Below are 23,423 nucleotides of genomic sequence, written 5' to 3'. Positions count from 1 at the left end.
CCAGTGTTCTTGCCTGGAGAATCCCAGGGACGGGGGAGCCTGATAGACTGCCGTCTATGGGGTCACACAGAGTCAGACACGACTGAAGTGACTTAGCAGCAGCAGCAGCAGCAGCAGTTATCTCACAATTTGATTCAAAGTTATTTACCCAATTACTGCCTAATTGTCCTCCTTCCAGACAGGGTGGAGGGCTATTTAAAATAGTAAAAAACCCAAATACAAAAAAGGAGCAATGGCTGACCACTACCACTATATTATAGGCTTATCTGCCATGTTTTTTTACGGGAAATAAGTTGAAGACCTGAGACTGAAGAATAGACATAACAGAGATGTTACAGTATGACATCATGTAAGAATTGCTGCTGCTGCTAAGTCACTTCAGTTGTGTCCAACTCTGTGCGACCCCATAGACGGCAGCCCACCAGGCTCCCCCATCCCTGGGATTCCCCAGGCAAGAACACTGGAGTGGGTTGCCATTTCCTTCTCCAATGCATGAAAGTGAAAAGTGAAAGTGAAGTCGCTCAGTTGTGTCTGACTCTGTGTGACCCCATGGACTGCAGCCTACCAGGCTCCTCCATCCATGGGATTTTCCAGGCAAACATACTGGAGTGGGGTGCCATTGCCTTCTCTAATGTAAGAATTAGGAATTTCTAAAACCAATGAGAAGTATGAAGCATTGTGTTAGCTCAGTACCAACTTATTTCTTTGTTGGAAACCCTGCTGTCTTGGGTCTGAAAAAATGCTTTCTCTTGTTACATCAGAAAGGTTTTTTGAAGACCATGAAAATGTTGTTGAAATCTTATCAGACTGGACAAGAGACACAGAAAATAAACTGTTATTTTTGGAGAAAGAGGAAAAGTATGCTGTATTTAAAAACCCCCAGGTAAGATAATTTGTATATTGTTAAACCATATAAAATATTCATTCTGTAATGTCAGCTGTGTCCTCACAAGATACCTCACAAAATTTCACAGTATTCATTATCTCACAAAATATCACAAATGTATTCCTTTCAAAGAAATACAAACTCAACGCTTAGGGGTCAGGACAGGGGCCCCTTGTGCCACGTGGGCCTGCCTCTCTGGGGTGAAGTAGGTTGGGGCAGTACAACCTTACTGTCCTAATTAGAGCAACTTTGTTGATGAAGCAGCTGAGTCTCTCTCAGTTTCTCAGGCCAGTTGGCGTTGGGAAAGTGCCTCTTCCCAGTTAACTGTGGTCACAGGGTGGTCTGCTCCTCCTAAAAAAATGCCAGGTGTTCAAATGAACACATGAACCTCAGCTGTAACCCAAAGAGTTTTCTTTTCCCAGCTGTGCCCACATGTAGCCCCCACTGTGCGAAGACCAGTGGGGCCCAAAACCAAAATCAGAAGTGTGAGGCCTGGGGTCTGTGTCTGGAGAGGGTGACCCCCCTTGGTATTAACATTAGCCGACCTTCTTGCCAGGAGCCCCGAAGAATGTCTTTTTCAGAGAACGTGTTGTGAAAACAAATTAAGGCCACCTGCTTGCTGTATTGCTGTTCATTTCTTTTTATAAACATCTTTTATGTTTCTGACTTCAAAATTAATATCAATTTATTGGAAAAAAACTGAAAAGTAGAAGAAAGGAAATTTAAGTATTCCCACAGTTCAGTGATCATCACTATTGATACTTCAGGCAATTTTCGTTCCATTGTTCTGTTTCTTAACCGAAATTTGGTAGTGGTGGTGGTTTATTTAGTTGCATAAGTAAGAAGCAGAGACGGAACCACAATGGCATGCTTCCCCCCGGGTGCAGAAGGGCACCAACCGCCATGGGGGAAAATGACCTCATGGTCTCTCCCCTCCTTTCCAGCCTTTCTCTCCTGCCAAGGTTCATCTCTGACCATCTGGGACCAGGCCCAGCTGGAAGGAGAGTCATACAGGCATCACATTTACAACTTCCAGAAGGGGCTTTTATTTTATTTTTTATTGATTGATTTTACTTATTTGGCTACCCTGGGCCTTAGTTGCAGCACTAAGGATCTTAGTTGCAGCAAGATCTTTAGTTGTGGCACGCAGGCTTTCAGTTGCGGCATATGCAGTATTCCTGACCAGGGATCATACCCGGGCCTCCTGCTTTGGAAGGGTGGAATCTTAACTTCTCAAGCACCAGGGAAGTCCCTGGGAGGGGCTTCTCCTTTAAAACAAAGTCTTCTCTCGACTTCAGTGCCCAGAGCCCCTGCCCAGCCAGCATGGGCGTGTGTATCAGTCAGGGTTGTGAACACAACCTGAGGGTCCCAGTGGCTTCTAGCAGCAGGTATCTCCTCTCTCCAGGGCCTGCAGGTCAGCAGGTCCTCTGTCCCTGGCTCCACAATGTGAGTCAGATCAAGAGAGTTCCACATGCCTCTTACTGTCCTTAGACCAGCAGCCACCTGTGAAACACTCTCCTCCTGGTGAAGGGCAAGCGTGCTGGAGAAGCCGTGGAAAAACACCCTGCCAACTCTCAGGCCCTCTGCTCCCATGGACCCACATCCTGTTCTCCCACCCACATTCTGCTGGCCCACGCAAGTCACGTGGCCAAAGCGAGCATAAGGTGGCCAGGACGTGCGCTCCAGCCATCCCGGGGGGTGGGCACTGCACAGTTGCCAGGTGACAGGCATCACTGAATTCTGACACAGGATGGAAGAGAGCTTGGGGTGATGGGCTGGGCTGCATCAGCTGCGCCCCAGTTCTAGCCAGGCTGGTTGTTCAGCAGTGCCCCAAAGATAACCCAGTAATTTTTAAAATTTTGTTAAATTTTTTTAATTTTTTTAAATTTTGTTAATTTATAACATTGTGTTAGATTCAAGTGTACAGGAAAGTGATTTGGTCATACACACACACACACATATATATTCTTTTTCAGATAATTTTCCATTACAGGTAATACAAGATACTGCGTAGCATTACTGAGCTATACAGTAGGTCCTTGTTGTTCTCCTCTTTTATATATAGCAGTGTGTGTATGTTAATCCCAGGCTACGACTTGCTCTCTCCCCTTGCCCCCACTCTCCCCTTGGTAACCATAAACTGGTTTTCTGTGTCCGTGAATCTGTTAATATTTCTGTTTTGTAGATAAGTTCACTTGTATCATTATTTTAGATTCCACATATAAATAATACATGATATTTCTTTCTCGTCTGATTTGCGTAATATGATCATCTCTGGGTCCATCCATTTTGCTGCAAATGGCGTTATTTCATTCTTTTATGGCTTAGTGGTATTCCATTGTATGTATATACCACATCTTCTTTATCTGTTCATCTGTCCATGGACATTTAGTTTGCTTCAAAGAGCCCCAGTGTTTAACCACCTCTGGGCCTTTGTCCACGCTGTTCCTCCTGCCCTGAATGCTCTCTTTCTTTTCCTCTATCTGAATATAAACATCTTTCAAGTTACAACTTACACCTCCTCTGTGAAGTCTTCCTTGATCATCTCAGCCCACAGTAATTTCCTCCTCTCTGCAAACCTACAGAACTTGGCTCATTTTTAATTTGTGCAGTCTTATACAGCTCCCCCATCTATAGATATATAGCCATCTACTTACATTTATCTTCTCAGTGTGATAAAATGATTCTTAAAACAGGGATATTTTACATGTGAAAAGTACAAATATTTACTCATGGATTGGTAAGTGTTTGCTTGATTTATTCATTATCCCAACAAGGTGATTTTAAACAATGGATTTGCCATTTCTTTCCTATCCTGCTGCTCTCAAAGCTTGCATTTTCAGAAGCTGTGAGAAAGAGGGGCAGACTGCAGCTGAAAGTCTCATTTCCCATTTTAAAGTTCCTTTATTTTTCAGCTCAGATTGTCCCTAACAGATAATGGATTAACTATTAAGTTCTGCCACTTGCTACAGAGCCCCCCAAATTCTCACCCAAGAGCAGTCAGTCCTTGTAAGGATTGCCCTGCATGATCTCCAGCTTGGAATTTCATTAAAGCAAAAGCATAGTATAGTACTACCACCTGGAAGGGGAAAAGGTATTCAGAAGCTGAAAAAGTGAGAGGGGTCTCAGAAAAGATTATGGCTTCACAATACCCTCATAAAATGAGACCCTTCGTAGTTCATAATGGAGAAGGAAATGGCAATCCACTCCAGTATCCTTGCCTGGAAAATCTCATGGACAGAGGAGCCTGGTGGGCTGCAGCCCATGGGGTCACAAAGAGTCGGGCGCGACTGAGCTTCTAACACTTACTATAGTTTAGAAAGGCTCTTTCCCTGTCTGTCCTGCAGAGGGCGAAACACGCTCTCCTTTTCTCAAATGATGACGACCCACACACGCTCTGCAGTCTTCCTCTTGTTCCTCTCCCTTCTTTCAATGCATACATGATCACATTTTTCCAGGGCCCTAAAGCAAGTGTCCTTGCTAGCACCACACTCTGTATTCATTGTCAGGGCTAAGTTATCACGTTTTTTTTAATTTTGGTGACATACACATAACATGGAATTTACCATTTTAGTCACTTTTTGGTGTGCAGTTCAGTGGTAGTAAGTGCATCCACCCTGCCACACTGGATTCTTTCCTGTGGTGTTGAGAGCAGTTTAATACTGAGAAGGACCATGAAAAATTCAAAGCTCTGGCACTAATTGTTCTTGGGCAGTCACTTATCTGTTTCCTTATCTGTGAAGTAGCAATCACACCTACATTGTGGGGTTGCTGTGAGGATGAAATGAAAAGTGTACCTGTAAAGTCTTAGTATAGAGTTCGGGCAGGTGGTATATGTTCCATATTACATTAATCACAGTCTGCAAGCCAAATACATAAAATTAGAATAATTTCCAAACCCTATAGAATAACCAGTACTTTGGCCACCTCATGCGAAGAGTTGACTCATTGGAAAAGACTCTGATGCTGGGAGGGATTGGGGGCAGGAGGAGAAGGGGACGACAGAGGATGAGATGGCTGGATGGCATCACTGACTCGATGGACGTGAGTCTGAGTGAACTCCGGGAGTTGGTGATGGACAGGGAGGCCTGGTGTGCTGCGATTCATGGGGTCCCAAAGAATCGGACACGAGTCAGCGACTGAACTGAACTAAACTGAACTGATAGAATAACCACACTAATTCACAATATGCTGTCCTTTGAAATAATACGTAAAAGTTTGTCTTTAAAAATGCATTAAAAGATAATTCAAGGATATCAACCTTGAACATTGCCTGGAAGGACTGATGCTGAAGCTGAAGCTCCAGTACTCTGGCCACCTGATGAGAAGAGCCTACTGATTGGAAAAGATCCTGATGCTGGGAAAGATTGAGGGCAGGAGGAGAAGGGGGCGACAGAGGAGTGAGATGGTTGGATGGCATCACCGACTCGATGGACATGAGTTTGAGCAAACTTGGGGAGATAGTGAAGGACAGGGAAGCCTGGTATGCTGCAATTCATGGGATCACAAACAGTCGAAAATGACTGAGTGACTGAACAACACAGAAAGATAATTCAGTAAGATTTATGGAAGGAGTTGTACCTGGCTTATTTCCTCTGTGTAACAATTTGTCATCGTGGTACATTGTATTTCTAGGAGATCTCCTAATTCTGCAAAGTTTGCTTTGCAGTTTGCTTCCTCTTTATTTTCAAACTTCAATGTAAGTAGAAATCATCCGGGAAGTGTGCTGGAATGCAGATTCTCAGGTCCCCTGAGAGTCTACTTCAGTAGTTTGGGGGCCCCGGGAACATGAATTTAACAGAGCATTGGGGTGGTCTGGGGGTCACACTTGGGGAAGCACTCTCATCATGTAAATAAACATTTGTGTCTAGACTCAGGAGGCTCCTTAACTTAGTTACTACCCTCCAGGGTTATATGTTGTAGTTTTAATACATTTTTTTTCAGGCATTATTTTATAAACTGTTTCCACCTGCTGTTGCTGCTGCTGCTAAGTCGCTTCAGTCGTGTCCGACTCTGTGCGACCCCATAGACAGCAGCCCACCAGGCTCCCCCATCCCTGGGATTCTCCAGGCAAGAACACTGGAGTGGGTTGCCATTTCCTTCTCCAGTGCATGAAAGTGAAAAGTGAAAGTGAAGTCACTCAGTTGTATCCAACTCTTCACGACCCCATGGACTGCAGCCCATCAGGCTCACCCATCATGGGCTTTTCCAGACAAGAGTACTGGAGTGGGGTGCCATTGCCTTCTCCGTTGTTTCCACCTAGAAGTCCTTAAATGCTTTAACTATGGTAATGGTTCCACCTGACATAGTCCACAAGCAGATGTTCCAAAGGGATAATCATGGGAAAGGTGAGGACCCTGCCTCCTCCCTGAGTCAGGAGCTGCTGGAATTAGAGTAGGTTTGGTCTCTCTGCCCTTGAACTGCACTGACCTTCAGTTTCAGGGGTAACTGTGGTGGTAAGAGCCCACACATAAGATACATTTAGCTCTGGTGTTCATTCGCACTGCAGTGCCCTAGCTGTTTAACCTGGCTGAGCTTCAGTGTCTGAACCTGTAAAGTGGAGGGGACTGTCACTTACCTCGCAGCTTTGTCATTAGGATTGGAGGTGATGTTTGTGAAGCACCTGACTGAAGATATGCCATATAGTAGGTGCTCCCCCCAAATCGTGAGTGCTTCTAAATGGTGGTCTTCCTTGCATTTGCTAAGCTGGTTCTCTTTCCAGAGATGTCCTTTCTGCTTCTCTCTGTCTCTGCAAGTTGCCAAGTAGCAAACTCTGTGTTTTGACTGACTCATGCAGTTTTTAAAAATTAAAATTGGTTGCCCACACTGATAAAAGTCCAGATTTCACACTTCTCTGGAGAAGCCAGAGTCTGTAGTCCTCAGGGACCCTACATGGTGACCAAGGACCTGGGATCTGGGATGCTCCACTATCCTCCAGTTCTGGGCTTTTCCAAGGGCCCTGGGGTCTCCAGGCTTCCAGCATTTGACATGGAATTCTAGACCATGGTTAAATTAAATGACAGTTGTATCCTTTGCTAGTGTTTTCTCTCTTGTGCTTGTTTCCTCATTGATTATACACCGTGCAGGGAAGGGTAGGTGTTACTTCTGGCCAGTGGGGCAGTGCTCAGCACTTGGTAAGCCCCTCAGTAAGCACTTGGTCGACAGAGACCATACACTGTGGTCCTCAGTTTACCTCCTCCACGTATGTGTCCCTCTCCAGCAAGACCGTGGGTTCTGTGCAGTGGCTACCATGGTGATGAACCCTTACTGATCCTATCTTTTACTATTTTATTTAGAATTTTTACCTGGATAACAAAGGAAAAAAAGAAAACAAGGAAACAAATGAGAAAATGAATGCGAAGAACAAGGAATCCTTGCTTGAGGTAAGATTAATTTTGCAGAGCAGTAGAAAAGAGAGGAATATTAGCTGTATCTTTTTAAACTATTTGCTTCTTAGAATAATGGACGATTGAGAGACACACTGACATTTTAACTTGGGGTTTTAAGATCAAATTATTACTAAATTATAGCTATTTAGATCATTAAACTGGTTCTTGGAGTTGGTTGTTCAAAAGTATTGTTTTAGACAATATAGTTTACTCTTCATGAAGTTGGATTGGTAAGTCTTGACTAAAAGACAATAATCCACATGAAACTCGTCTCTAACATTCCATAGATGTCATTGCTTACATGCTCTTAACAGAAGTCAGGCGTGGCTTCTTTGCAGTGAATTATCCGGTGCCCCTCCAGCAGGCAGGTGTGGTGGAAAGTTGAGATGGCAGTTGGAGATCTGATCCAAGTTTGGTTCTGCCTGTTGAGATTCATGTGTTATTGGGCGAGTTCAAGAACGTTGGTTTCCTGTATCGTATTGCATTATTACAAAGATTTAGCAAGAGAGTGGAAGCACCATGTGTAAAGTATGGGACACATGTCTGAGTATCACCCAAGGCTGTATTGCTGAAGTTCATTTGATTCTTTTGAAACTTCAGAATGACTTTTCACATTGCAACTTTGCTAAAAATTGAGGCCCTGGTCCCCGCCTATAATGCAAATACCTGCCAGGCCACAGGTCACAAACGGGCATGGGAGCCCCAGATTTTTGTTGCCCCAACAACATGATGACCTTTTGAATTAGGAGATTTGTGGCTTCTCTTGAAAAGTCAGAAGACCTGGTGACACCTGGGCCCACATTCCCTCCCAGAGCCAGTTCACTGATGGTCATCATGAGGAAAAAAATGTATAACTATGTGGGGGTGATAGATGTTAACTGCACTTATGATGGTGATCATTTTGCAATATATACATACATCAAATCATTATGTCATATACCTAAATCTAATGCAATTTTCTATGTCAGCTGTATCTCAATTTAAAAGTATGCCAAAAATAAAATACTAATTTATACATATTTTATGTACAGAATTAATGATAAAAATTTTTCTATTTACTAGCAGTGAAATCATAACTTTTCCACTTACAGGTAAAGGAATAAGTTATATATTTATCTACCTACAGTATCAGAAATAGATTTTATGTAATACTTCCACAATATGTACCAAGATTGTACTCACTACCTTCCTTGTGAAGTTGGGGCTGTCAGCACTCTTATTTTGCAAGTAAAGGCACTGAGGTTGAGTCACTTGCTCGGAATCACAGAGCTAAGTGGTCAAGGAGCCTAGAAGTCGAACTCTGGAGCTGAAATTCAATCACCATGTTCTTCCTGTCTTTTGGCAAATAGTATGCAGTGTCAATATATGCATTCAATTAGAGCTGTAGACAAAATGATTTTTAGCTTGCAGGCTAGCTTGCCACAGTTTATTTCAATGTGAACAAAATGTATGTTTATCTCATGGGTTTTATATCATTGGAATCTCAATTTCAGGAGAGTTTCTGTGGAACATCCGTCATTGTGCCAGAACTCGAGGGAGCTCTATATTTGAAAGAAGATGGGAAGAAATCCTGGAAAAGGCGCTATTTTCTTTTACGAGCTTCTGGAATTTATTATGTCCCCAAAGGAAAGACTAAGGTCAGAAAGAAAAAAAAAATATGCTTATAAAAAAGGCATTTCATGAAAGTGAAAGTCACTCAGTCGTGTCCAGTTCTTTGCAACCCCATGGACTATACAATCCATGGAATTCTCCAGACCAGAATACTGGAGTGGGTACCCTTTCCCAATACTGGAATGGGTAGCCTTTCCCTTCTCCAGGGGATCTTCCCAACCCAGGGATCAAACCCAGGTCTCCTGCATTGCAGGCGGATTCTTTTCCAGCTGAGCCGCAAGGGAAGCCCAAGAATACTGGAGTGGGTAGCCTATCCCATCTCCAGTGGATCTTCCCAATGCAGGAATTGAACTGGGGCCTGCATTGAAGGTGGATTGTTTAACAGCTGAGCTCCCAGGGAAAAACTAAAGAAATCCTCAGGTGGAAATTTCAGTACTCTGCCTTTTGCTGCGAGATTCATATGATGACAGTGTTTATTCAAATAAATATACTTTTAGGATAGAGTTTCAGAAATCCTTCTGAATCTTTCAGTTGCTTTCTTTTAAAGGTAAAGAAATCTATCTACTTTAAAAATCAGGTCTCAGAAATTATGACCAAAGCATTTCTCTAAAGATTAATTCATTTTTTAACATATTGATTTCAGAGGACTTTTTTCCCTCCCTTTTTACTCTATTGTTCTGTAGGCATAAGAGTAAGACTTCTTTTACCTGGAATCATACATCTGGGTATAGCCAAATTGGGGGACAGTTTAGCAAGATCTAGGCAAATGTAAAAGGGAATGCCCCTTCAAAGGCTGGCTCCATGTTTAGCAATCTATCCCACAGAGTATTTTTAAGTATTTTTTGTAATAGCAAGATATTAAAATAACCTCTGGTCCTCTATAGTAGGATGATTGAATAAATAATTACATCTCTACAGTGTAATGTTATGCAGCTATACAATGCGATATTGCCTTTCATACATCCTGACATAGACTCCAAAATATAATGTTAAGAAAAAGAATAAATTCATGAAAAAATATTAAGAGTAAGATCTCATATATATTTTTAAAATTTTATATGTGAATATGTCTACACATACATAGGCATATAAATATATTCCCAAAAACATTTGGAAGAATCTCTTCTCTGGAGAAGAGAAATGAAATGAGAAGAGAAGAGTGAAGGAAGATTTTCATTTTTCTTTTAAATATATATTTATATTTATCTTTAAATAGAAGTATATATTTATTTTTAAATTATGAAGAATGCTTTATTTTTCTAATTAAAAATACTAAAACTTTGAAAATCCAGAAGAAAAGCTCTCACAAGAAAAAAATGTACTGCCATATATAAAAGAATAATTGTGCATTGAGATGTAGTAATTCTGCCCTTTATTTTTTATTGATTAAAAAGAGAAGGTGAGGGGGGAAGTAATAGGACAGATTTGTAGTTGATGTGTCACCAATATGTAGATTAGAGGTCTCACGATGTGTGTTATACGTAAGGAGAGGATTCTGTTTCCATAGCAACACTGCCAGCCCTAAAGAGATGGCATGCAAGGAATCTTTTCTCCTCAAGAAGAGATGCATGAAGTGTGTGCTGATTTTCTGAGCATCAAATACCACTCATTGTTCATCCACGAGGGACTTTTGTCCTAAATGCTCAGTCAGAAATCCATCAGTGACTTAGAATGGCAAAAGCCAAAATAAAACGTCTGACAAGGTGCTCAGTCACTGTGTCTGGACCACATCAATACAGTAATGATGTCTCCAGGTCAGCCAGTCGTCTCTAGGGGTCCATGTGAGGAGCTAGGACAGCAGTGTAATCTTTTGCTCCATGTGTGGCCGCTGTTCTGCCTTAGATGTGCTCTTTCACTTCTTAAAATGTAGGCCTGGCTTTTAGAAGACTACATGGTAAATGCTTAAGTAACACCTGAAATTCTGTATTTTCCTACTAAAATGTAACCCTTCATTGTGCCGTGAACAACCTTGGGAAAACATTACCTGTCAGCTAGGTTGAGGTTATTTTTTCCTTCTCTTTCAGACATCGCGAGATCTGGCCTGTTTTATACAGTTTGAAAATGTCAACATTTACTATGGGATTCAGTGTAAAATGAAATACAAAGCACCCACTGACTACTGCTTTGTTCTAAAGGTAGGTTTTAAGTCCTTACCTTAGATCTGTAAGCAGTTTGAATCAGTTATTTCCTTTTTAGAAATGTTCAGTGTTATATAGTTAACTACAAGTATAACATAAGAAGCTTTTTGTTGTAAACCAAAGTAGGAAAGGAGAAAGCATTTCTACCCTATTCAGATCATTTTCCCCAAAGTCTGTTATTGAGTCTAAAACTTTCAAGTTAGCCTGTCTGGATTTCTTCTCATCTTATGAGAATAAAAGCTCTACATTTTGGACAGATTTTATTTTTAATTTTATTGACAAAATGATTGATTGTTCAGTTCTTTATCAGGTCCTTATTCCATTGTAAGATATTTTGAGAAATGAGAAAGTTGACAAGACTTCCTAGAAAAATATAGAAAATAGAAAAAAAATCTTTTTCTAAAAATAGTATTAGTGGGTCTTGAAACTTTTTAAAGTGCACATTATCAAAAGACAGTATGTATTATCAGATGTCTGGTAAGGTTGACATTAGCACCATATTTTGGAAGGTTGGGCAGAAGTAACTTTTCTCTGCCAAATGTAACAACTGACTCCTAGAAATGGACTCAAGGAATATATGGAGCTCCTCTGGCCATGTCATTGCCTCCAACACCACAAATTCCCCTTCACAAGTTCACACCAGAAAAACTCAGGTTATCTCATTCCATTCGGCTCGGGTGCAAGGCTGTGTGCAGAATTTGTTTTTTTCCTGCAAATATACTTTATTATTTTTTATTAAATTATAAACATTGCTGTGCAATGTTATATAAATTACAGGCGTACAATATAGTGATTCACCATTTTTAAAGGTTATACTCCACTTACAGTAATAAAATCCTGGCATAGAAAGGGCCATGAGAACAGCGGCAAACACATTATACATCGCATCTGCAATGCAGTGATTTAAGCACTTTTCATATGTTAATTAATAGATGAATTCATTTAATCCTTTATCAGCCTTCTGTGGTAAGAGCCCAGTTCTCCCTAGTTTGATTTCTGTATTTATTTTTGGCTGTGCTGGGTCTTCATTGCCGCGCACGGGCTTTCTCTAGTTGCGGAGAGCGAAGGCTACTCTCTAGTTATGGCGCACGGGCTTCTCGTGTGGTGACTTCTCGTGTTGCAGCTCCCAGGTTCGAGAGCACACAGGCTCAGTAGTTCTGGTGCACAGGCTTAGCTGCTCCATGGCATGTGGGATCTTTCTGGACCAGGGATCGAACCTGTGTCTCCTGCAATGGCAGGTGGATTCTTTACCACTGAGCCACCAGGCAAGCCTCTCTCCGTAGTTTGTAGATGTGGAATCTGGGCACAGAGACTCTCAGCCAGGAACTAGCTGAACCAGGATGAGAAGCCAAGGTGGGGAGGGCGGTGTAAGGAGGCTATTCTCTCAGACACTGTTAGCTGGCACACAAAATCTCTTCTCAGCCTCCCCTAACCCCAGCCCCAGCTGCTCTTGAACTGTGTTTTCACTGTGTTGCTGTCAGCCCTCGGGGCCCTCGTTTGCAACCCTGAGACTCAGAATTTAGGAATGCAGAGGCCCTCCTTTGCACATGGGCATCCCGATGCCTGCACAGCATAAGAATGTCTTCTGGCTCTAAGCATCAACAGTCAGGGCTTCTCTGCTGGTGATGAAATACGCTTCAGAGCAGACAAATATAATGAAAGTTGTCAGAAGGGCCCATAAACCCATGGCCAGAGGCTGGAACAGAGATTTTCAGCAAGAGAAAGCAGAGATCTCAGACCTAGAGGGCTCCAGGCTGAGGATTTAGACCCAGTGAGCCGGGTGGGAATGTGGTTTCTAGTGCTGACTCACAAACTTGGGACTAGGTCCCAGGATCATGTGTTGAACTATCTGGCCTGGGACGTGGGCACCCTGGGCTGCACTGAGAATGGCGATGCTGAGACCCAGTGGAGGGCCTCCCACAGACGGGGCCAAGGGCTCTGAGGTGGAGAAAAATGCAGGTCTGATGATTCGAGAACAAACAAGAATCAGAATAAACAAACAACCCACCAGGAACATGCATTTCCATTTTCTCAAATGATGATGACAGATTCTGTTCTAAAGCCAGGTTCCTTATGGGCAGTCGCCCTGCTCGTTTTGCGCTTAGGCACACTTCTCACTTCCTTCCCAAAATGCTGGGAATTTTTATGCATTTGCTGAGTAAAAGGGTCAGTCATCCTTTGGAGAACTTACTTTTTTTTACAAACATTTTGGTCATTTATTTCCCTTTCTGTCCACTCTGGAGGGCAGAAGAAACTCTGGATATGCACATATTTCATGAGGTGAGCAGATTGACAGAATTCAAAGCATATGCACATACATTGCAGAAAGGGTTCAGGATTAGAGTAGCATGTTAAGAGATCGTGTGAGTCCACAGACACCCACAGGCTGAGAAGTTCAACCCAGGAGCTTCTTACTCAGGATGAACCTATGGATTACGACCATCCATGGAGGGTGCTGCCAGGAACATGGGAGTTTGAGTCCTGGCTCTGTTTCCTGGCACAGTGTCAAGACTCTCTAAGCTTCACTGCCCTCTGCTAAGAAGTGGAAATAACACTTCCCGTGCAGATTAAACCATCTCTGCCCGTAAGACTATCAGTGCAATGTTGACAGACATAACCAGTGAGCAAGAATTGGAGTCATTCTTATTGCACTCTAGTACCAGTTAAACATGTCTGTTGACCAGCATTTCTCAAACTTGAGACTGCATGGGGCTCACCTGGAGAGCTGTTAAGACAGGTGGTTGGGCCCCCAGAGCTTCTGATTCTGTGTGTCTAGGATCTGGCCCAGGAGTTTGCACGTCCACCAAGCTTCCAGGTTCTTATCTGCCTCTTCCTTCCACATCTGTCACCTTTTCAAAGAACCTTTCTCTGTTTTCCAACTTTTGCTGCAGACTTTACCATGTCATTGAGTGATCATGCATTTGTTTACATACATCTCCCTCACCAACACCCCAGCCACAACTTCCTAAGTATGATGTGAACCACTCTTCCTCATCTCTGCCTAACCACCCAGAGGTATCTACTGGACGCACGAGCCCTTGGTTCTCATTAGGGTTCTGCCTCTCAGTGTGGCTTTGGATACATAGCTTAACCTCTCTGGTCTCCCACTGTTTCGAGGATCCGTAAGATCCCTTTGGACAAGGGTCTGCAGCTGCCCTGACCTTTGTGTGCTGCATGGCATGTCTGCGGGAGCTTCTCCCTTTCTGTGGTCAGGAGCAACCAAACCAATGGCAGAAGAGGCTGGCCAGTGGCATGGAACTGGCATTTTTCCTTAAACTTCTTTGCAAATATTTTCGGGCTAAAAGCTCAAGGGAGTAAACGCCTTGGCAAGGTCCCAAGACATGACAGAGGATTAAGCCCAGGGACTTGCTGAGTGACGTCCTGGGAGCCTGTGGGGTTCCTGCCTTGATGGGGGAGCCAGAAGGGAGCCTTGAGCCCACCGGGCAGCTCGTCTTAGAATCATAAAATCTGAGGCTTACAAGTGATCTTTGAGGTCATCTTCAAGATCACCTGATGTTTAATTCTCCTGTATCCAATCCTGGTATGCTTGTGATATGAGGAAGTTGGTGAGATGCACCCCACTCATGTTGGGGAGAATGAACCAAAGTCTGTACATCAACCTCTTCATCACAGGAGGAGCGGTGGTTAGAACTCAAGGTCAAGTGTTCTTGCCTGTGTTTCGTGCTCAGTAGCCTCTGTGTTTAAAGGAAGAACCACAGTTTACTCTGGATGAACACACTTAAGAGATTGTTGATAGTGCTGTTTAAGTGGATCCCTCTACCCAGACAGTTGCTTCCTGCCTTTCACTCCAAGCACAAATGATTCACAGTCTGCTCCTGGGAACCCAGCTTTCCTGTCACATGACATGCATGTACACACACACACAAACAAATTTTAATACGCCAAGCCCAAGGTCACAAAAACCAACTTTTTTAATTCCTCCAGGGGAAAAAAAATAGCTGTTTTCTAAGAATAATTATAAACATCAGATTGCTGGAGACACCCATGTTTTGCCCCTCTTACACAAGGGCCAGACCAGAAAGTTCTGTTCTGGTTCAGTTGGAAGGTTTGGTTGGAAGTCAGGGACCTGTGTTTCTGGTGCTGAAAGACAAGAACATTCTGTATGACCTTGGACCTTGAACACTCCATCCCCTTTGCACCTGCCCATCACTGCTCTCTTTGACCGGGAGCTCCTGGAAGGCCCGGGTGACCCCCTAGTGCAGCACCCAGCTCACTGCCACTTAAAGTTAGACAGAAATATTCCTTCTCTGGGCCATCCATGTGGGGAAGAGATGACAGAAGACAGGGCAAAACCCTGAATTCCTCGTAGCAGAAATAACCCTAGGCCTGCATGAGCGTCACAAAAGCATTCCTTGACATGAGAATTACAGCACGTAAGTTCCCTTATCTGATAAATGGAGAAGTGATTTGGATTTCTTGTAGGGCTAGAAGCATGAAAGATGAGAAGGTTTCCAGATGTTCAAAAAGCAGGAATGGACATGACTGTTGATAATATAGTAAAAAGTGCTTGTGATAAATCATGTCAATTCTTTCCAAATTTAGCCTCTATAAAAAGTACCCCTGTTCCTAATTCTAAAATTGCTACCAGTGATTTTGGTCACCATCTCAGGAAATTTCAGACGCTGTGAGAATTTTCTAAACATTTTTTGAAAGGTGCTAATTTGTGAAGAGTTTACAAATGGTCTTTGGAATGACTCTTTTCCAGCATCCCCAGATTCAGAAGGAGTCCCAGTATATCAAGTATCTGTGCTGTGATGATGCCAGAGCGCTAAGCCAGTGGGTCACGGGAATCAGGATTGCCAAGGTGAGAGAATGGGTGGGCTCACCCGACCTTGAATTTGCCAGCTAGCCTGGCAAATTGACGTGGGTCCAATCTTTGTGTTACTCGGAAACAGCTGATTCATTCTTTTTTTTTTTTTTTTTTTTTGGCTGCACAAGATCTTAGTTGTGGATCAAACCCAGGCCCCCTGAACTGGGAGCTCAGAGTCTTAACCGCTGGACCACGAGGAAAGTCCCAGCACCTGATCCATTCTCACTAAGTCAATGTCATTAATGGATCAATGCCACCACTATCACCTCGTTTGTTTGCCCATTGGTTTTTTATTGAGTTAAGTGGGAGTGGTTGACACATGGACCTTTCCCATGACCTGAGAAGCAGGGATTTATCTTCACATGAGCCATTGCAGATATTGATTTCTGGAGAGCTTTGCAAGTGTTATGCGTAATAAAGAAACATGAGATACAAGCAATGGCAAAATTACATAGAGACATGTGTCATCACATTGCAGAGCTAAAGCTCCCTTCGCGTGGGGAGGTACAAATATTACCTGATTTTGCTAATCTGGAATATTATTTCACATATGAAAACATGGTTTGTAGATTTTTCTTTTTAATGGAAATACTTCTACTACAAGTATATCAGGAAAGGAGTAAAACGAGTAGTCACGAGGTCCTTTTTTCCCTGAATTTGTAGATTGCAGTGGAGTGCAGAGTTTGGGATAAATGGATTGCTCTGTTGCTTCTTTTGTGTTCTCTCTCTAGTATGGCAAGACGCTCTATGATAACTATCAGCGGGCCATGGCCAGGGCAGGGCTTGCCTCTCGGTGGACCAGCCTGGGCACAGTCAACGCAGCGCCACCAGCCCCGCCTTCCACAGGTACCACGCGGGGGGAGATTCTGACACCTGTTCCAAGCTCAGAGCTTGTGCTCAACTGGAAGATACGCAGTTGTATGCCAGAATCCCAGGACAAAGACCAGACCTGGATGCATTATTATGCCATTCTCTTCCACTTTCTCTCCTGCTCTACTGTGTCCTTCTCATCAACACCGATCCCTTCTTCAAAGAAACAAATTTAAAACCCTCCTATGACTCTAAATCCTCCTCCTGCTCCATCGGACAAGTAGACTATTCTAAAGAGTGGACTGTATTTGCTGTCTCTGTTATTCTACTTCCTGTTCACTCCCCAGGGCTTCCCAGGTGGCTCAGTGGTAAAGAATCTGCCTGCCAATGCAGGAGACCTGGGTTCAGTCACTGGGCTGGGAAGATCCTGTGGAGAAGGAAATGGCAACCCACTCCAGTATTCTTGCCAGGGAAATCCTCTGGATAGAGGAGGCTGGCAGGCTACAGTCCATGGGGTCGCAAAAGAGTCAGACACGACTTAGTGTGGAAACAGCAATGACTGTTCACTCTTCATAACCATTTCAGTCAGGCTCCTGCCTCTAGTACGTCATGGAAAATGCTCTTGCTAAATCAAACTACTATAGACTCCTCTTTTTTTTTTTTTAATTTAAACTTCCCAGCTATACCCCCACAGCATGGGGATCTCAGTTCCCCTACCAGGGATCAAACCGCAGTCCCCCTGCATTGGCAGTGTAGAGTCTTAACTTCTGGACCACCAAGGAAGTCCCATAAACCCTTCCTTCTAGCTGACCTTTCAGCAACCCCAACGCAACTGACCACTCCTCCTGGAGCCAACCCCTTTTCTGGCGTATTACTCCAAGTCCCACACCCGACCTTAACTTCTCTAGCCACCCTTTTTCAACGCGCTCTTTATTAGAGCAGGTTTATTCTTCTTCTACCCCAACTTAAATTACCCAAGGCCGAGTCAATCCTAACCCTACTCTTATACTATCTCCCTAAGTGATCTGATCTACCCCCCAGCACTGTCTACACGTTGACCACCTGTAACTGCATAAATCCAATCCAGGCTTCTCTGTTGACCTTCAAACCCATGTATCCAACTGTCTGCTCAGTGGCTTCATCTGAATGCACCCCAGACCTCAAACTCAACATCTGTAAAACTGAGCCCATCCTCTTCCTCTCCCGACTTGCTCCCCCATGATTGTTCTGTTCCCACAAATAACATCATCATCTGCCCAATTACTCCTGCAGGAAACATGCAAGAAAAGCTCATTGTTGTCAATCGTGTCTGACTCTTTGCAACCCCATGGACTACAGCATGCCATGCTTCCCTGTCCTTCACTGTCTCCCACAGTTTGCTCAAATTTATGTCCATTGAATCGGTGATGCTATATAATCATCTTGTTCTCTGTCCTCCCCTTCTCCTCCTGCTTTCAATCTTTGCCAGCATCAGGGTCTTTTCCAGTGAGTCTGCTCTTCACATCAGGTGGCCAAAGTATTGGAGCTTCAGCTTCAGCATCAGTCCTTCCAATGAATATTCAGGGTTAACTTCCCAAAGGAGTGATTGGTCTCCTTGCAGTCCAAAGGACACTCAAGAGTCTTTTCCAGCACCACAATTTGAAAGCATCAATTCTTCGGCATTCAGCTTTCTTTATAGTCCAGCTCTCACATCCGTACATGACTACTGGAAAAACCATAGCTTTTGACTAAGAAAAGCTCATTCACCTTCAAATCCAATCACTCCTCAATCTTGTTGATTCTACCTTCTGAGTATTGGTCAAATCTGTCCGTGCCTGTCTGTCTCTATTGCCATCAAATCCAGACTGCCACCATCTTCACGTGGCCCCACAGGCTGGTGCTCCAGTCCTCCCGACGCTTTCTGCTGCTCTCAGATAAGTCCCCGGTCCCCAGCAAGGCCACCAGAACCTGCATGAAATGAGCCTCGCACATTTCACCTCTTTCCCCACCTGTCTTCCTGTTCCTGTCACAAAACCCATCTGTTGTTTTTTTCCCCAATTTCTCAAAGCCCCAAGCACCCTCCTTTCTTAGGGACTTCACAGATGCTCTTCCTTGTTTATGAGGCTCTTTTCTTTCCCTGGAGAAGGAAACGGCAACCCACTCCAGTATTCTTGCCTGGAGAATCCCATGGACAGAGGAGCCTGCTGGGCTACAGTCCACGGGGTCGCAAAGAGTCGGACGCAGCTGAGCGACTTCACTTTCACTTTCTTTCTTTAACTATATTTCTTTTTTTTTTCATGTTTATTATTTATTATTCATTTGGCTATACCAGGTCTTTAGTTGTATCCTGTGGAATCTTTTCCCATATGTACTCCAGGCCAGAATACTGGAGTGGGTAGCTGTTCCCTTCTCCAGGAGATCTTCCCAACCCAGGGATCCAACCCAGGTCTTCCGCACTGTAGGCAGATTCTTTACCAGCTGAGCCACAAGGGAAGCCCAAGAATATGAGAGTGGGTAGCCTTTCCCTTCTCCAGCAGATCTTCCTGACCCAGGAATCAAACCAGGGTCTCCTAAGTGGGATCTTTCAGTGGCCGCATGTGAACTCTTCCCAAGTGGCGCTAGTAGTAAAGAACCCACCTGCCAATGCAGGAGACATAAGAGATGTGGGTTCGATTCCTGGGTTGGGAAGATCCCCTGGGGGAGGGTATCACAATCTATTCCAGTATTCTTGCCTGGAAAATCCCATGGAAAGAGGAGCCTGGCATGCCATAGTCCATGGGGTTGCAAAGAGTCAGACACGACTGAAGTGACCCAGCACACAGGTGAACTCTTAGCTTCAGCATGTGGGATCTAGTTCTCCGACCAGGAATCGAACCTGCCTCCTCAGCACTGGGCACACAGAGTCTTAGCCACTGCAAGTCCCTATGGTGCTTTTTCTTTCCTGCAGCTTATTTCTGCCCATTTTTAGATCTCAAATAAATTGTCCTTTGTAGACCAGTCATAATTAATAATCTGTGTAACTGTTCATTTACTATCTGTTACCTCCTCTAGAAACGGAAGGAAACCATGCTGTCAGGGACTGTTTCTGTATGGTCAGTTCAGTTCAGTCACTCAGTCGTGTCTGACTCTTTGTGACCCCATGGACTGCAGCACGCCAGGCTTCCTGTCTATCACCAACTCCCGGAGCTTGCTCAGACTCATGTCCATTGAGTCGGTGATGCCATCCAACCATCTCATCCTCTGTTGTCCCCTTTTCCTCCTACCTTCAACCTTTCCCAGCATCAGGGTCTTTTCCAATGAGTGGGTTCTTTGCATCAGGTGGCCAAAGTATTGGAGTTTCACCTTCAGCATCAGTCCTTCCTGTGAATATTCAGGACTGATCTCCTTGCAGTCCAGGGGACTCTCAAGTCTTCTCCAACACCACAGTTCAAAAGCATCAATTCTTAGGCACTCAGCTTTCTTTATAGTCCAACTCTCACATCCATAATGACCACTGGAAAAACTATAGCTTTGACTAGACGGACCTTTGTTGGCAAAGTAATGTCTCTGCTTTTTAATTTGGTGTCTAGGTTGGTCATAGCTTTTCCTCCAAGGAGCAAGCGTCTTTTAATTTCATGGCTGCAGTCACCATCTGCGGTGATTTTGGAGCCCCCCAAAATAAAGTCTGTCACTGTTTCCATTGTCATGAAGTGATAGGACCGGGTGCCATGATCTTAGCTTTTTGAATGTTGAGCTTAAAGCCAGCTTGGTAAGTTTTCCCAGAAGGAAGCAGAATGCTTGGCAGACAATAGGCTAGAATTTAAACATGGTTGGGACGACAATAAATTAATACCTTGTAGGGTTTCTCTGAAAGTGAAGTAATATAAACACTCAATACTAAATGTTCGATACATGTTCAATCCATTTTCCTAAATGAATTGCTTAAATCCAATTTTTGTAGAACACTATCACAGCAGTCAGATGAGATGTCCATTGATCAAAAAAAAAAGGATCTTTCCTGTAATGGAAAATCTGTTAGTAGACAGTAAATTAACCCATGTTGGTTCTGCTGTAGAGTTTTATCAGAAATAAGCCCTACAGAGAACAAATGTGCTGAGATGTTAAACCATACTGGGAGTGTTCCTGCTTATTATTTTTTTGGAACCTCTTGAGAGTAAGTAGATTGACTATCGTGTCCCTTGGCCCATTAAATCTTCCCTTTGTATTTCCTAAAAAATAAAAAGTAAAATGAGGCCATTTTCTTACTAACAACAGTGCAGTTATCAAATTGTGGAAATTTAACTTTTCATGTTGATAAAGAGTATTTTTAGGTAAACCACAGCCTGTATTTCGTTTTGCCAGATGTCTCAGTGGTGCCACTACAGCGGTGCTCTTTCCTAGCATGGGTTCCCTCCAGAATTGCATTTCGACATCATATTTCTTTCTTCCTCTTTCATTTGGCACATTTCCTCAGCCTTTCTTTGTCTGCCGGGACATTAACTTTTCTTGAAGAATAAGGGCCATTTATTTTATAGAATGTCCCTCAGTTTGGATGTGTCTGATGTTTCCTAATAACTCATCTCAAGTGATGCGTTTGGGGCAGGACTGAGCTGCTGGGTCCTTTTCGGGGTGCTGCCTTTGGAAGCCTGTGGTGTCTGTGGCCCCCCGGGAACATTCACTCTGGCCGCTTAGCTAAGGCGCTGTCCAGCTTCTCTCCTGTGCAGCTTTTTCATGTTGTATTTAATAATTTGTGCAGATACTTGGAGACAGCAGAAGTGTCTGAGTCCGTATCAAACTTTCCCTTCTCCCCCTTTTCCTGAAGTGCTTAATGACCTTCTTTGAGTTGTTCTGTAGATTTATGGGCTTTTCAAAATATTGGGAAAATATGTGAAGAAGCAAGCACACAGTCATTTCATAAATGTTTGACAGAAGAGCTGGTCCTGAGCAGAGAGCTAAGGCAAGCTCAGATGCGCTCAAATGGGAGACCTCATGTCTCGGGCTAGGAGGCAGTTCAGCTGTGGGAGGAGCAGCCACCTGCAACCCCCCATCCCCACCCCACCTGCCCCCCACCCCACCCCAGGATGCCTCTTAGGAGCCGGAGATCAACACACAGCTGCTTCTCTCTGACTGACTCTCTTAGAACTGTGAAACCTCAGCTAGGCACACTTGTGCGAAAGTGCAAATAAAAAAGACAGGAAAAGAAGCACATACCAGAACTTTCTGGGGAAAATAAACCTAATGGTAGGGTATATTCAAGGTTTGTACATTTTGCTCAGTCCCCTCCGTCTACTGTTTTTGTGCCCAAAGTATTTTTTTGTTGAGGATAACGTTCAAAAGTTGTTTCTGTACACAGCATGGTGCAAACCAAGATACATCCATTTCAGGAAAAATCACCCACAGGAAGAATTCTTTTAGAAGGGAGGTTTTTGAAATTTATTCCTCAGTTACCAAAAGGATTTTAAAAGCAGAACATACTATTGTTTGGGACCCCAGTTAATCCAGATTCTGTGGCTTGTAGAAAGCATTCACTTCCCTGCATGTTTTGTTGAACCTTACGAAGTATTGTGATAGAAGCTCAGATTTTTTTGTAAACCCTGTGTACCTGTGAATCCTTTCACTTTGGAGACAAACTGCTTTATCTTTTCAGATTAACTCTCAAGAATGTTGAAAATACCTCACCGACTATTCTTATTTTTAGTGAAGTATAGTTGATTTACAATATTGTATTAGTTTCAGGTGTACAGCAAAGGGATTCAGTTTTCTATTCAGATTATTGTCCATTATAGGTTATTATAATGCGAGACACTGAATATAGTTCCCTATGTTATACAGTAACTCCTTGTTGCTCACCTATTTTATGTACAATAGTTTGTATCTATTGATTACATACTCCTAACTTTCCCTCCCCCATTATCTTCTCTTCTCTGCCTCTTAGGAGTTAAAACAGGCACCACCCAAGCCAATGGTCAGCTCCCCCAGGCAACACAGTCTATGAATACTGCTCTCGGAGAAGACTGGAGACAGCTTGAAACAACCAAGGTAAGACTGGGGGTACCTGACCCACTTCTATCAGACTGTCTCTTGTAGGCCCATATTCTACACTGTGTTCAAGTAACTGCTTCTTTAAAAAAGAAAAAATAGTTCCAACAATTCAAGTCACTATAATTTGATTTAGACAATTGCTCCATATATATATATTATCTTAAAATTACATAGGCTAGAAAGGAAAATTAAAACCAACACAGCTTCAGGAAAATGTAAGAATCTTTTTTAATAGTGAGGATTGGTAACTATTTTTAGTTTAGCTACACTTATTTTGACTGAAGTGATTTTTGTTTGTTTAATTCAAGTGGTTTTAGCCCTCTCTGAAAGTGGCACCTACATTTTAAACCCTTGGGATTTTTAATGATTGTTTTCTGAATAACTTAGAGCAGTGTGATAGTCAGAAGCCCTTTATTAAATGCTAACTGGGCCCCAAACCACTGATAAGGCTCCACTGTAAAATATGCATTTTGTATTTTTCTGTTAATGTTCTACGTACATCTTCAGGCTAATGGAGAATAAAACACATTTGAAAATAATAGCCAAATTTGTATAACATTCTCCATAACTGGTTTTTTTTTTTTTCAGTAGAGGAGATATAATGAAGAGTTATTTAAATCTAAAATTTTAGCTACAAGTTATAATTTAGTTACTAGTCCAGTTGTTAACATCTCAATTGACTATACAAGTTCCACTGAATATGTATCTTATATGTGACTCAAACCAACTATAAATGTACCTTCAGAAGTTTCCCACCT

At 43.1% G+C, this 23,423-nt stretch overlaps 1 protein-coding gene across 1 annotated transcript in view; it reads left to right on the top strand.

Moving 5' to 3' along the window:
* The window catches only part of APBB1IP (amyloid beta precursor protein binding family B member 1 interacting protein), a 75,157-nt gene that overhangs the window by 50,050 nt on the left and 1,684 nt on the right, over positions 1 to 23,423 (top strand). The window contains exons 7-13 of the mRNA XM_061435864.1: positions 762 to 883; positions 7,183 to 7,269; positions 8,769 to 8,912; positions 10,911 to 11,021; positions 15,751 to 15,849; positions 16,587 to 16,701; positions 22,559 to 22,662. Coding sequence (XP_061291848.1) covers positions 762 to 883; positions 7,183 to 7,269; positions 8,769 to 8,912; positions 10,911 to 11,021; positions 15,751 to 15,849; positions 16,587 to 16,701; positions 22,559 to 22,662 — 782 coding nt within the window. The remainder of the gene's footprint in view (positions 1 to 761; positions 884 to 7,182; positions 7,270 to 8,768; positions 8,913 to 10,910; positions 11,022 to 15,750; positions 15,850 to 16,586; positions 16,702 to 22,558; positions 22,663 to 23,423) is intronic.

This window comes from Bos javanicus, chromosome 13 (assembly GCF_032452875.1).
Source record: "Bos javanicus breed banteng chromosome 13, ARS-OSU_banteng_1.0, whole genome shotgun sequence".
Taxonomy (NCBI): Eukaryota; Metazoa; Chordata; class Mammalia; order Artiodactyla; family Bovidae; genus Bos; species Bos javanicus.
The sequence above is the reverse complement of the archived record's forward strand: the minus strand, read 5'-3'. Positions and strand labels throughout refer to the sequence as shown.